Source organism: Triturus cristatus, chromosome 1_1, assembly GCF_964204655.1.
Source record: "Triturus cristatus chromosome 1_1, aTriCri1.1, whole genome shotgun sequence".
NCBI lineage: Eukaryota > Metazoa > Chordata > Amphibia > Caudata > Salamandridae > Triturus > Triturus cristatus.
In genome coordinates this window covers 93,370,907-93,385,919 of record NC_140579.1, presented here as the reverse complement: position 1 = coordinate 93,385,919, position 15,013 = coordinate 93,370,907, and the positions used below count along the sequence as shown (strand labels likewise).

Below are 15,013 nucleotides of genomic sequence, written 5' to 3'. Positions count from 1 at the left end.
TTTTGAGTAGAGCCTCTTCTCATGGGAGTCCCAGGGGCTTGGAGCCAAAAGGTAGCCAGGTCCTCCGGGGTTTGTGAGGTTGCTGGCCACAAGAGATGCCGGGTTGGAGCAGGAGCTGTGCGTTAGAGTGCAAATGTGGCTGGGAAAAAAAAAGGAGCAGAATCGCACATACTAAGGGACAGGAAATTACACGCCTGTCAAACGGAAGACCTAATAAAGGCCTAGGGAACACAACGGCCTGAACAAAAAGCGTGAAAAGAAGGCGGCTTAGAAAATGCAAGCTATCAAAACGGGAGCAGCACCGGTGCAAAGGGCACTTGCTGGCACTGCTGGACCAATCAGAAGCAGCGCTAGGGCATATCGGCAAGCAAGTGCTATAAACATGAGAAAAGCAGAGACCAGCATTGGCCGCGCGGCCGTAAAAGTAACAGCCGCGCGGCCATGAAAGCAAAAGCGATTGCGGCGAAAGTGATCGCGAGTGGTGCATGCGCAGCAGTGATCGCACTGGAAGGGAGGCAGATGGCTGCTGCTTGTGTGCACGCGCGCGAAACCGCACGCTGGTGGCCGGCAAAAGCCTTTGGAAGCACTTTAAAAACTCTTACTAAATGTCTCGCAGGGCAGCGCATGCGCTGGCTCAGGCGTGACCTAAAAAATTTCTCTTTCTGAACCAAGGGCTACCTTTTTGCCAAATTTTGTGTGATTCTGTTCAGCAGTTTGGGCTGTAGTCGTGTCTAAAGTTTCCTATGGGAAAAACCATGGAGAAAACACGTTTTGGGACCCCCCTTTTTTCTCGGCCCCCGCTTGGCGAATCAAGGCGAAACTCTCAGGATAGGAGCTGACCGGAGCGGGACAAACGTTTTGAAAATTTTGCGAAGATTTGGCAACCGGCGCCAAAGTTATTGGGAAAAGAAAAAACTTTTTTGAATAGAAACAAGGTCCTAACTATAACTACATACTGGGGACCGCCAGTAGGTAATATATATAGTTATATATAGAAAATAAAAAAAAATAGGATTGAGGTACATTAGACTTTCAAATTTTCATTTAAAAAACCTTTGAAATTCACTGAAAAACCGTAGGTTTCAGGAACGTTCTAGTTGGACATTTCACTTGTATAAAACCATAGAAATTCCGGCGTTATAGTTAGTTCAGCTAACTAACTCGCGCCCCCGCAATGCATGACGTCAGAGATTACATAATTTATGATATGGTCAGTGACATCACTGATGACATTATCCATGTGAAAATCTAATGCACCTCCTCACACCTGAATATAACCTTTGATACACCCACTTTAAAATACAATCAGCCATTTTCGAAAAAATAGAAACATTAATACCAGTTACTAAATACGCACTGACTGATTCCTAGGTCTACACACACATCCACTCATTCACCCATATAGTTACTCATACATGCAGTCACTCATCAATATAACACTAGCATATGCACTCATACACCTATACAGACACACACACACTGCCACATATCCAGAGTTACTCACACACCTAGTCAGTCATGCAAAGAATCAATCGTACTTCCATTTACTCAGCTATAGTTATACAGACACCACCTCACTTACTCATACAGATACTAACACATAATTGCTCTCTTATAGACTCACTGATACAAATACACACTCTCACAATTACTGACTCTCACATAGTTATTTATATACACCATCCCTCGCATATACTGCCTTTTACATATGTAGTTACTTGCACATGTACCACAGAGACATCCATTCACTCACCGACACTCCCATACACTCACTCACCCATACAGCTGTTTCCACATGCACTCCTGAACCCATACACCCAGTGAACCAACCACTCGCACATCTATGCAGTCTCTCTCACACACACACACACACACACACACACACACACACACACACACACACACACACACACACACACACACACACACACACACACACACACACACACCCCCCCCCCCCTCCCCCCTCGCAGCTTGAACACTTTCTGGATTCACTATGCTTTGCATTATTCCGCCATCTGGTGGTTGTGACCTTTGGTCGACATCTTCGGATTCTTTTTCCCCCCGTCTTGTGTTATTCTAGTTTTTCTTCTTATTTTGTAAAGTCTTGTATGTGTTTAATCCCTTTCCTACTGTCTCATCTCTTGGCGGAGGAGGGTGGGTTCGCTAGTGAATCCAGAAAGTCTTCAAGCTGCAATACTACGCCGACAAGAAACTATACATTTTGCAGCATGAATCTTTCTGGATTCACTATGCTGTGCATAGACTTTGTAGCGGTTTGTCCTTATTGTGGTGGCTGGGTGGAAGATGAGCACTGGTTACTGGATATGTGTTGTAAGACCTCCTGTCCCACTTGTGCTTCTTTGTTCATTTGGATATCCACACAGTAATGCTTAGTGAACGTGTGCACTGAAGACCATGTTGCAGCTTGGCAAATGTCTTGAATCGGTGTGTTGGCCAGAAACGCTATCGTTGCTCATTTCTTCCTTGTTGAATGAGCATGAGCTGCTCCTTGTAACAGTTGTCCAGCTTGTTTGTGGCATAGTTGTAGGGTTTGTGCAATCCATCGTGCAATGGTATTTTTGGTAACTGGTCATCCCCAAAAACTGTTTGCGAAGGAAACAAAGAGTTGCTTTGTCTTTCTGCATTCCTTTGTCCCTTCTATATGGTGCATCACCGCCATCCTGGCATCCAGTGTGTGCAGCGCTCTGTGTGCTTGTGGTCGGTTTTTGGATTGTTTGGTTGATGTGGAACCGGGGCACCATCTTTGGCATGAAGTGTGGGTCTGTTCTCATTACGATCCTATCACTGTATCTGCAGGTAGGGCTCTTGAAGAGTTAGTGACTGCAACTCACTTACTCTTCGTAGTGATAGCCACTAAGAAGGCAGTCTTTAGTGTGAGCATGTGCAGTGTAGCCTTGTGCATCGACTCGAATGGTGCCTTCATCAATTGGGTCAGCACTAAGTTGAGGTTCCATGCTGGTGTTGGCATTCTGTTTGGAGGTGCGATTCTCTTTGCCCCTTCTAGGAATCTCTTTACTACTTGTGAGGTGAAGAAACATTTCCCCGTTTCTCCTCTTGTGTAAGCCACAATCGCCGCTAAGTGTACCCTTAGGGATGTGTAGCTTAGTTTACTTTGCAGTAGGTGTGTTAAATATTTCAGTGCTGTGGACTCCCTTGAGATATTTCTTTGCAACTTTTCTCTAATGCACCATTCTGAGTACCTTTTCCACTTTGCTACTTAGCATTTCCTTGTGGTAGGACTTCTTACCTCCATGAGCACTGCCATCGTACTCGCCGGTAGCTTGAGGTGTGCGAACTCTAGGTCTTCAGGAGACATGCCGCCAGGCTGAGGCTCTCTGGCTGTGGGTGTAGCACCCTCCCGATCTGCATTGTTAACAGGTCCCTTCGTCTTGGGAATCTGGGTGCTGGTGCTTGCACCATCTCCACTATTTGTGAGAACCATGACTGTTCGGCTCACTGCGATGCTATCAGTATCAGTAACATGTTGCTGATCCTGCATTTGTTGAATACCCTGTGTATCAGTGGTATTGGGGAAAAGCGTATGCAAATGTCTTTGACCGACTTATCCATAGCGCATTCCCTTGTGACCGATGGTCTGGTTGCGACGTGTTGGCATTTTGGTGTATTGCAAATAAGTTTATTTTTGGTGTACCCCACTTCCGGAAAATTTCTGTAATTCCTGTTGGTTGATCTCCCATTCGTGGGATGCTGACGTCTGCCTGCAGAGTCTGTCTGCTTTCACATTGTCCTTCCCTGGGAGATGTATTGCTAGTAGGTCAATCCTCAGTGGAATAGCCCATGTTCATAACTCCTGTGCTAGCCCTGATTGCGCTACTGACTGTGTTCCTCCTTGTTTGTTGATGTAGAACATGGTCGTGGTGTTGTCTGTTTGGATCAACACCCTGTTTCCGTACAGCTCCTTCTGAAAGGCTTTTAAAGGCTGGGAACACTGTTTTTAGTTCCAGGTAATTGATGTGCTTGACCGAATCCTGTTGCGACCATAGCCAGGGCATGGGAAGCGTTGGTTGTGGAGCTCCAGGGGCTGATATCTGAGTTGGGGGAAGGAGGGAGCACTTCGGATCGGCAAGAGGCGAGGGGAACTGAGGATTGAGATGAGGAGGGAGTGAAGGAGGTCCCTGGAGATATACCAGAGGCCTGGACAAGCGGGATGATTTGCCTACGTAGAGAAGGGGTGAGCAACTGTAAATGATCTCCTTGGAAGGGGGGGCACATCGGGGGAGAAGTAGGGGACAGAGGCGCACTGACATGGGGTGGGGGAGGGGGGGGGACGAGTTGGGGGTTGGGAGGGGAGATATTCTAATTGAACACGGGGATCCGTGTTGTAATGAACAGTCATTGTTGATTTGGAAAATAATAAAAAATGTTTCAACAAAAAAAAATCCTGTTGCGACCATAGCCCCCTCACCTTGAGCTTGTTCATGTGTACGCCCCACCCTAGCTGGGAGGCGTCAGTCGTGATGGTCACTGCTGGAGTTGGTGGTGTGAATGGTTTCCCCTGTGATATGTTTTGTTAGTTCCACCACGCTTTTTCCTGATGCACTGCGTGTGTGACAACTACTAGATCTTCCCAACTCCCAGTTGCCTGTGGCCATTGCTGCTGTATCCATTCCTGGAACGGCCTCATGTGCAGTCGAATATTTTGGACTAGGTGAATGCAGGGTGCCATCATTCCCATCAGCTTGCTCACCGTCCTCACTGTCAGAACTTGCCTCTTGCGGTAATTACGGGTTTCCTTCAGTATCGCCAATATGGACTCGCCAGATATTTCCACTTAGGAAATGAAGACTAAACTGGGCAAGGTTAGTCTCATCTCTTTATGTTTGGGGGGGTTTGTGTAGGAAAGTAGGATCTGCTTCTTATGGTTACCCCCACGTTTTGCTTAATGTGATGCTGTTTTTCACTAGTCTGACTGGGATCCTGCTAATCAGGACCCCAGTCTATCTGCTTTCTCCCTAGACTGTTGTGTTCAGTACCTAGGTACATCCCAGATTGGATACTGGGGTACCCTTGTCATTCCCTAGTATATATGTACCCCGGTGGTCTCCCATGGGCTGAAGCATGCATTATGCCACCCATGAGATACCATTCAAAATGGAACTACAGGCTTGCCATTGCAGCCTGTCAAAGTTGGTGCGTGCACCACTTACTAAAGATATAGGTTTACTATATCTAAGGGCCACTGCACTTAAAACCTATACATCATCCCTATAGCAGTCCTTTACAAATCTGAGGGCAGGGTGCTTGGTTCTGGGTGAGAGGGTGCATGAGGAGGACACCCCTGCAGCCTACGGAGTCCATTCTCTCGGGTTGTCAGTGAAGCAGCCATATAGTATATAGAGGGGCATCGCATAATCGTGCAATGACCATCTTGAAAATGGCTGCAACAAATCTTGTCATGTTTGGTATCAAACATGTTGGAATCATACCCCCACACCATAAACGGCGTGGGGGTATGATTCCAAGCACCGGTAGAGCCCTCCATTGACACTTCAACAAAGTAGCTAAGGCCGATACATAGGGTGGCCAAGATTTTAAAACCAAAAACCGGGACATTTAATAAATATAGAAGTAGAACTCTTAACTTTTGAACTGACCGAGGCCCAGAACGAGTTCAGAAAGAGCTCATGGACATAGAAAACAAGTGTACAGCGAAACAGCACAAAACTCACACAAACGTGCAGCACTCGGAGAGCACGTCAGGAGCCGCAAACGCGTGTGCGGGGAATGGCATGGCAGAGGGGGTGGAGTCTCGCCACGCCTGGCTGAGCTGCTAAGGCACGGTCGGCTTTCAGTTTCGCCCTTCGCAAAGCTTTCTTGTCTTTATGGGGTCAATTGTTTGAAACACATGGCCCCATAAAGATAAGAAAAGCTTTTACCACAGATGTAAAGCAACCGAGCCAGTCCAACTGGGACGGCTCTAAAAGAGAAAAGTGTACGTCACTAGACGCTCTTTTCCAATGGCTGGCCACCGTTTAGCATAAACAGTGATGCCAGCCAATGGAAAAGAGGGGCGGGGCTTAAAGCCCACTAGAGAAATCTACCCTAACTCATTAAATCTCGCCAGCGAGACTGCGCATCTCTGCGCAGTCTCGCTGGCGAGACCTAAAAAGCAATCTCACACGAATGAGTCTAAACAGACAATTTTGGGGCAAAGGGCCATTTTAACATGGTTTTAGAAACACAGGTAGACCCTTTCTTGAATAAATAAAACTTTATTTACAATACGGTACATCGACTATTCAAGTCAGATAAGCTATATACATATTATCAGCACCACATAAGCTTATATGTGGAACTGAATAATCAACTTTGCCCAAAGCAGTAGGCATTTCCTAGAGGCTTTACTCACTCCGTGTGGCCGACAAATAATGAGAAAAGGGCATGTTGGTAGCGTAAATGCAGGCCAAACAACATAACAAGAACTGGCTTAAAGACTGCATTTCTTCTCATCTCAAATCAGTAACCACCAAGCAAGTACATTACTTTTCATTGCCTCCCACCTCCAACAAGGTTACTAGCTTACAGCACGAAGATTCCATTAAATATTCATCATGCCAAACTAAAAAGACTTTTCCTTGTTTTACATCTTCCACTTGCTGCACTGTTCCCCTGCTCACCTCAGTCAGAAGCTATACCATTTCAGCAGTGTTAACCGGCCCGCTCAGGTATCCAAACATTTGGAAAGCTCTGGCAAACGTATTCCAGATTACAGTCGAACAACAGCTTCCCAGCTCCACAAAGCAACAAAACTCCAAGAATGTTGGGGAAAAAAGCAACAATATTGATTGTAGAGGAACACATTAAGCGTTAAAAAGGTGATTTCGGAATCAAGGCACTGTTACAAAGGCTGAATACATCAGTTCCAAAAGTAAAGTTCCAATCCTGGTGTTCACGGCCTTCTTTTTCTTGCACTCTCACATGTCCGGTATGGTGACTTTGCAGTCCTCATCCGTTTCTACCCCAACTTCCTCCTGCAAAATAGCAACGCAGCAGTTAAGGGTGACATGCTTGCATTCCCCAGTCATGCTTCTGTGTGTTCTGGGCTTTGTCCCTCCAGTGGGTAAGGTTGTAGGTGGGATTGGGGTTAGAGGAGGCTCTGGGGCTATAGGAAGGACGTAAGTGTTACGGTGAGAGTTTAAGTCTGTAGGTGCAGTGGTCATCTCCATGGTGAGAAGCAGCACAGTCTGCCCACTTTAGAATTGCCATTCTGGTTGTTAGAATAACGGTGCTATGTTCCCTTTTCCCCCAGAAATCAACATTAAATGAAACATGTTCTACAAACCCCAAGCTGAAATAAATGTACTTTCACTCCCACGTGACCAGTCAGATTACATAATATAGTTCTAATATACCAGTTCGCTGTTTATACCACAGGAAATCAAATTTAAAGAGACTTTAATCGATTGCTTTTTGAGACAATCATAAAAATACATATAAACAATTCATTCGTTAAAACTATAAATTATAAGCTATACATAATTACGTTAAAATTTTGACATACAAACAATCATAATAGTCTCCATGATTTACAAAATGATAGTTTTCCTGAGGCTAAATACTTTTTTTAAAAACATGCCTATTCTCCAGGCTCTGTGTACATCGTCCAGGAGCTGCAGCACAAGCAATGCAGGACGGCATTGTCTCAGGCCCAGCTCTTTAAAGATTGGGACAATCTGGACTCTCCTCAGGTTATTGTAAAACCTACAGAATAACAAAACATGTATGGTCGATTGATCCGAACAGCTGTCACACGGACATAGTCCTAATGTTCGAGACCAATCATTCATACCTGGAAAGCTCACTAGCCTGTGGAAAATATTACATCTAAAACGGGTTAGTAAAAACCTGTCGTAGCCACCAGGTACAAACAGTAAGTAAGACTGCATATTAAAAGAAGATAAAATCAATTGATTATACTGTACAGTGGGATTTGAGCTCTTGCTTGCCAGTCTAATTGAGTCCAGATGAAGTAGTCCCTGCTTTTTTAATTCCTTTCTACTGATCGACTGCATGGAGCTCGGGTTATTGTAATACTCCAAATGGCCAAGATCAGACATGAAATTTCTATTAAATCTCAGCCATGGTATCAGTAGCGCTCCTTCAAGTTTTAAACTATCTACTAAAACATCCCGATTTAGCTTTGTCTCACGTTTAGACCATATTCTGTGCCATAGGAGGATAGGCTCCATTTTTATCAGGTCTGAGATAAATGGCAGACCTAGCTCTGAGTGGGAGACGTATGCAGACGTGCTACTCGGGACAGCTAAGATGTATATCAAAAAGATGTTCTCCACCATTTGGAGCGACTGAGTCTCCGCGAAGCCCCAAACTGCAGCTCCATACATGGCCGCAGAGACGCATTTTGCTTTGTAAATTTGTATAAGTTCCCGTGGTGGTCTTCTCCCTAATTTCCTTGCAAAGTTTGTGAGGGACATCATTGATCTAGCCATTATAAGTTTTTTCGTCTTAATGGCTTGTGTCCACGAATCATTACGATCAAATAATATTCCTAGGTATGCAAAGCTTATAGTATGCTCTATTTTCTGACCATCCAGGAACATGTCCCTTCATATGTGACTCCCGGGCCCACATCTCATAATGTAAGTCTTAGAGATATTCACCTTAAGATCCAGTTGCCCCATAAACTTAGTAAAACCCGTTGTAGACCTCCTTGGGTGCGGGACATTAAAACTGCATCATCTGCATAGAGAAGTGCGGGAATGGGGCGTGCGGCTATTTGTGGGAAGTAGTGATTGTCTTTAATCAATGCTTCACATAAACCATTAATATAAAGACTAAAAAGGAAGGGTGCCAGGACACAGCCTTGCCTGACACCCTCTCTAATTGGAAATGGGGCCGTGCGTTCTCCACCTATGCTAAAACGTACTTGCGCCTTAGCATCATAGTATAGGCCTCTGAGAGAGTATTATTTGTGTATCTACCCCTAGCTGTTCTAGGATAGCCCACAAATCCTCATGTCTCACAGAATCAAAGGCAGCGGGGAGATCGACAAATGCCAAGAACAATCTATCTTTTTTCACTCTCGTGTACTTTCCCACTAAAATAGATAAATTAAGACTCTGCTCCACTGTCCATCCCGAAAACCATATTGTATATCGGCCAGGATGTTATTTTCCTCAGCCCATTCGCTTTGACGTTCCAGTATTATGCGTCCAGCTACGTCAGAGTATCCAATAAAGAAATAGGTCTATAACACTTCAGATCCTGACGGTCCCCCTTTTTAAAAATTGGAACGATGGTAGATTTCACCCATGTAGTTGGAAAGGGGGCGAGGCAGCTAGCATTTAAAACCTGGGTAATAATTGGTCCCCATAGTTGTGTTGAATATAAAAAGATCTATGGGGACCCCATCCGGGCCCGGGGCCTTACCCCCTGAGCTCATATCAAGCGCACGGGTTACCTCCTCCAGTGTAAACCTAAGCTCAGAATACATAGTCTCAGGATTGATAACAATTTCCCCATGAATACTCTCGAGGGTGGTAACAGTATTTCCATTAACATTGTACACCCTCGAGAAGTAGTCAATCCACTAGTTCTCGGCTATACCGACCTCTACAGACGGCCCCTCACTAGAATTCAGAAAGGGTGTTTTTATCACCCTCCAGAAAGCCGCACTATCACCCCTTAAGGATGCTTCATGGAGGGATTCCCAGGCCTCATTTCTCACTGTGGCTTTTCGTTATCTGAGGGCCACTCTATATTCCCCTCTTACCCTCCTTATATGTTCAACATTTTTGGGTACCCTGGGTAGTTCCCTTTTCAGGTTGGAGTAGGCCCGGGAACACTTTGCATCAAACCAACCACAAGGGTCTTTTTTGTTTTTCATTGAAACAAATAATGAATCCCTTACTGCCTCAGAGATGGCGAGACCATGTATTAATAGGAATAGAATGCATTCTGCCATAGGGTAGAAGGCTACAGTGAATCACCTCAGAGTTCAGTAACATACTGAGAGAACTCCATCTTGTGTCTCGTTCGATGAGACTGTTGACTGAACTGCAAAATCTGAATATATATGGCCAAGTGTACTTTATCCCAATACAAAAACAATTCGAAAACTTTCTTGGAGCCCCAGATTAATCCTATTCTACAGGCAAATTAAGATTGGTATGTCTGAGGCAATCTTAAAAAGAAAACAAATGTTTTGTATACCTCCTGTAAACTAAACTGGAGGCATTCTTAACTCAACCTTATTAACATGAAGAGCAGCTTATAAATGTAAGCTTACCTTTGGATAAATCCTGGGTTAAATCCGTTACTAATAGAATGTACCTTTTTGTGGTTTCCACTGCACTTGATACAGAGAAAGAATTTGCTCAAGTTGGCAGGGTTTTTAATCTAATCTTTAAACTGGCCTGTATTTGCTCAACTGCTTCGCTTTAGAAATGCAAGCCCTTTTCTGACATTCATAACTGTTTTACTCAAATGAAATCCAGGCCTTGCTTTCGTTCTCTACATGTTTGAGACTAACAATTCCCACGGTTTGTGAATTACTCGAGTGGTCTGAGAAATAAGACAAACAGGGCAAAAACTTCTGGGGTTTGTTCGAAAAATAGTGCTATGCAAAAAAGAAGTCTGTTTTCCTAACTAGCAGTATTGACAAAAGGTTTGTTGTGCTGAATTCGCTCTTCTTGTCTTTCTAAAGAAGTTGAGAGAGCCATTTCTTTCCTTTATCCTTTTAAAGCAGTGGTAAATATTTCCTATTCCTGTTCCCTCTTCCATTACTGTACAGCTTTCTGGTTTCGCTACAGGTTTTATAACTCTTTTGTCCCCACCTACAGTAAGTGTGCAACTAGACAAGAATATGATTTCAGAAACGTGTCAGTGTAGATTGTCTTGGGAATTCTTTTATTGAGATGTTGAATAATAGTAAATATTAAATTGGAAGAAAGGTATAACAATGAGGTTTCTACCCTTAATATTTTGTACTTAAGGCCGAACAATGAAAGTAGCAACGCTGTGAACCAAAGACTCTACTGGACACAGAGCAACACAACATTTATAGTTATTCTGAAAATAGATGATGACTCAGCAGGAAATTGACCTATGGCATTTGAAAATGAATGTAGTATGCATTGGGTATCAAGAAAGGTTATACATTAATCAGAATTCAGGTGTAGGTGACACTCTTACCTCCCAAAAATGTACTCTAGCTGCTTAAACACTAGGTAGAGCGGGGAAAGCAGCCCCTTTTCTCAAATGTCCAAGAATCCTGCACTTCCACGCTGGTGCATATTTGAAACCCTGTAAAGTCCATTTCTGGGTGATGAATTTCAGATAGATTTGGCACATGGAATAACTGCAGTATTTCGCTCCATGGTCACAAGACACGCGAGGATCCCTGGGTCTTGGCTTCAGTCACCAAGATTCTCTGATCCATTTCCCCAGCTGAAAGTACTGTAGCAATGAGTAGACATGTTTCAATTAAACTGTTAATGTTCAGACCATCTGCTGGTTTCTCAGGTTCAAGACCCATGTGATGCTACCTTTGTACAGCCTCAAAGCTTTCTGCAAATTTCTCATTGTCTCAAATGATTGTGATCCGATAGCTTTGTTTGGTCAATACAGTCTAGTCTGTTCTAAGCTCAATATAAAAATTAAAAAAACACAATAGAATTATGAAGGTATATTAAGATGGTTACTCACAAAAAACTGCTTCTTGCTTTTGGGATATCCTTCAAGTATCGCATCAAATAAATCAGTGGCCTAAAACAAAGTTTACAGTTCAATATTACTCAATTTATTATTCAAGTGTGAACGTATATTGGCAAAGTATGATCTCAGAGTATGTACAGGACAAAATAACCTCCGACTTTAAATCACCCAATTCACTATTGATAATACATGATAGTAGTTCATAACAGGTTTATAGCTAGGATAAAATAAAATAAAGCAGTTACCATCCTTTTTCTTTTCCTCCATTCCTTGCAGTATTGTTTTCTCTCAATGTATACCTAAATGAAATAGAAACACCACATCATTAATACCTTTTAACAGAGTAAAATATCAATGGACTTTGTAAAACACACGGTATCTGGAATGTCCACAGCTGTAACTTACATGAGGGATGGCAAAATAGCATTTGAGTTCTAGTGGCAGCTTAAGTCCTCGGTGGGTCCCCTTAAGTGATGTACCGGTCTCAACAGTGAACTCTTCCTTAGTCATTCCACAGGAAGAAGTGGGGGGGGTAAGTGGGGGGGGGGGGGGTGGGGGAAGTCTTCCATTTACAATTAGTGGACTTCGCCCATAAAGCCACCCCTATGCAACAAAGCTGAAGACAAAACTACCTCTGAAAGAATGAGAATTTTGAAAGCACCTCTATCTCATGGCTGGTGGCCCAGAGATGTTTTATACAGAACACTATCTCAGCCCGAAGCTCGTCTGGCAAGAGGTCAGACCTATAACGATTTCAGGTAAGAGTAAAAACGTCATGCTGTACAATGATGTATGTTAATCTGTGCAGCACGGAGACGATTTGGCCCGGTTAGCACTACGACAATATGACAAATTAATGTGACATTGGACTTGTGTCTATAGGATATTTCACCTTCCCTTTGTAGCCCCTCAGACACCGCCAGCTCATAGTCTTACGTACTCTACAAAGTCCAAGTTCACCTTAGCATTTTTAGGATGGAGGGTCTCTTTAAATGGAGGGTTTTTCACTTCGCTTAGTGAAGGAGTTAGGGGTCTCTGCAATACGAAATACGAACAGCATCAGCTGTGGCGTCACACCCCTCATTAGTTTGGCTAAGGCATCCAGTAAAGTCAGGGGAAGTGGCTGTTATGGCATATTATCGGTTATCTCCTGTCTCACAGCACTTTCAGTATCAGCCGACAGTGAGGTAATCGCTCTAGCTGACTTCTAGTCACTAGAGGTAAATAATGAAAAGAAAATAGGCTGGGGCTGTCTGATTTACCTCATAAATGAGCACTGAACATCACAAGTGAAATTACAGATTGTATTTCCTACAAGTGAAGTACAAAGGCCTGCTCCTATCAAAGCTGATCTTTGAGCATCGGATCCCTTTTCTCCAAGTGTCATTTTCTGAGCCCCGCCCTTTCTAGTTCTATTCATCCTATTGTACTGGATGCGGCATTACAACTCACAGGGAGGGGGTGACAGGTTTCATCACAGCCAGATTCTAAACAAGAAATTCTCTAGGCCTAGAGACAAGTACACTATCCACAAATACTGGTGGCGGAATAAGAAACGAGGAGTCTGCCGACCCAACCCATGCAGTATAAAAGAAAAGCGACTGAAAGGAACCTTCCGAAGAAGAAGAAAAAAAAAATCACTTCTCAGGTAGAACTGGAAAGTATTGTGAACGATAAAACTGAGCTCAGAGGGAAGAAATCAACGTTTCAAAGACTGTAGTTGGTTTGAATAATCCGAAATTCAACTTCAGTATCGATGAGAAGAAAACTCCAGAGGTACTGGGGTGAGCGCTGTTCCTTCATTCGCTTCATCCTTGGTCTTATGTATTTTATGTGTCGACATGTAACGCATCGAGAGGTGGCGTCTGCATGCATCAGCACTCACTAAAGCAGATGGAACATTTGTGGTCACAAGTGGGTTCAGGAAACCTTTTATCCTGCTCCATGCTTGATCACATGACCCAGGGTGTGACGCTGATACCTAAATGTCCCTGTTGAAGACCCCCTTGGAAATTATTTGTAATGCATCAAAACGTTGACGCAGCAACACATTTCCATGTTACTTTTAACTGACATGACCTATAGTTCGTTTAACTTGTCCTGTAAGTTGGAGTCCTGGCTTCTTTAACCAAGAGGACATTAAGTCAACATTATCCGTTTCTGTAAACTTTCGTACTTCCAGTTCACCTCGGTCACTAGGATAACATGATAAATGTTAAAGATCACATTTTCTGTAATGTAATATGGCAGCGTGCATAGAGGGCCAGTATAGCGAGAAATCATTACTTACAATCTTAGGCCAGTGTGCTCCATCAGTGCCAGAGCCACAAATTGTCTTAACAAGTGTAGTTTTGTCCTACAGTCTGGATTTGAAAACACTTTCCCAACAGATGCTATCATTTTAACCTTTTGCAAGGGACCTCGTCCCATTCCCGTGCGTGTGATTCGCGTATTCCTTCTGTTGGCAGGATGCAGAGGTGAACTCCTTCTCCACTCTTCTTGGGGTTTCCCTCGGTTTTGTTGTTCCGCCCCTCACCAGCCCAACCCTGTATTTGTGAGCCAAGTTCAATTTTGGAGTGGCTTAAAAATGGCATTTCTATTTCACACTGCCCATTGCAGACTGAGGGAAGCCTGCACCGTTTTTTTGGAGCACCTACTTGCTATATTGTTATACTGGATAACTGTCAATAGGTATTAAATACCTTTTTTCAATGCTTGAAGATTGCATATGTGTTTTTGCCTAGAATGCACAGGCTTAGTGCTTCCTCGGAGGGAACCATTGTTCTGGTTGTAAAAATAAAAAGAACCCATAAACGCAGCTTAAAGAAAGTCTGCAATGGGCAGTGTGAAATAGAAATGCAATTTTTAAACCACTCCAAAATTGAACTTGTGTCACAAATACAGGGTTGGGCTGGTGAGGGGCGGAACAACAAATCAGAGGGAAACCCCAAGAAGAGTGGAGAAGGAGTTCACCTCTGCATCCTGCCAACAGAAGGAATACGCGAAGCGCAAGCACGGGAATGGGACGAGGTCCCTTGCAAAAGGTTAAAATGCTAGCTTTTAATTGCAGCAATAGAGGCAAAGTAAGGTACTGATATTTCTGCAAGAAATGCAAGCAATATCCACGTCACCTTGATTCATCATGCCCCAGATTTGCTGACCCGATTACCAATAGAAACTCATACCACACAGAAACCAAAACCAATATTATCTGTTTTTGTACAGCAGACAAACACAATGTTTCTTGGTACATCTCGCAGGTCTAAAGCAGAGCTGCTGTCAATTAGAGGCC

General features: G+C 43.7%; 1 protein-coding gene across 4 annotated transcripts in view; it reads right to left on the bottom strand.

The window, feature by feature from the left end:
* Positions 1 to 6,237: 6,237 nt before the first annotated feature.
* The window catches only part of LOC146869592 (homologous-pairing protein 2 homolog), a 153,807-nt gene continuing 145,031 nt past the window's right edge, over positions 6,238 to 15,013 (bottom strand). For 3 of the 4 annotated variants that reach the window (XM_085607362.1, XM_085607634.1, XM_085607542.1), the window contains 3 exons: positions 11,967 to 12,020; positions 11,713 to 11,772; positions 6,244 to 7,016 (listed from right to left, as the gene is read on the bottom strand). In XM_085607362.1, the coding sequence (XP_085463488.1) occupies positions 6,960 to 7,016; positions 11,713 to 11,772; positions 11,967 to 12,020 (171 nt within the window). In that variant the 3' untranslated portion in view covers positions 6,244 to 6,959. Of the gene's footprint in view, positions 7,017 to 11,712; positions 11,773 to 11,966; positions 12,021 to 15,013 lie in introns of all 4 variants that reach the window. The other variant, XM_085607454.1, reaches the window with a different exon arrangement.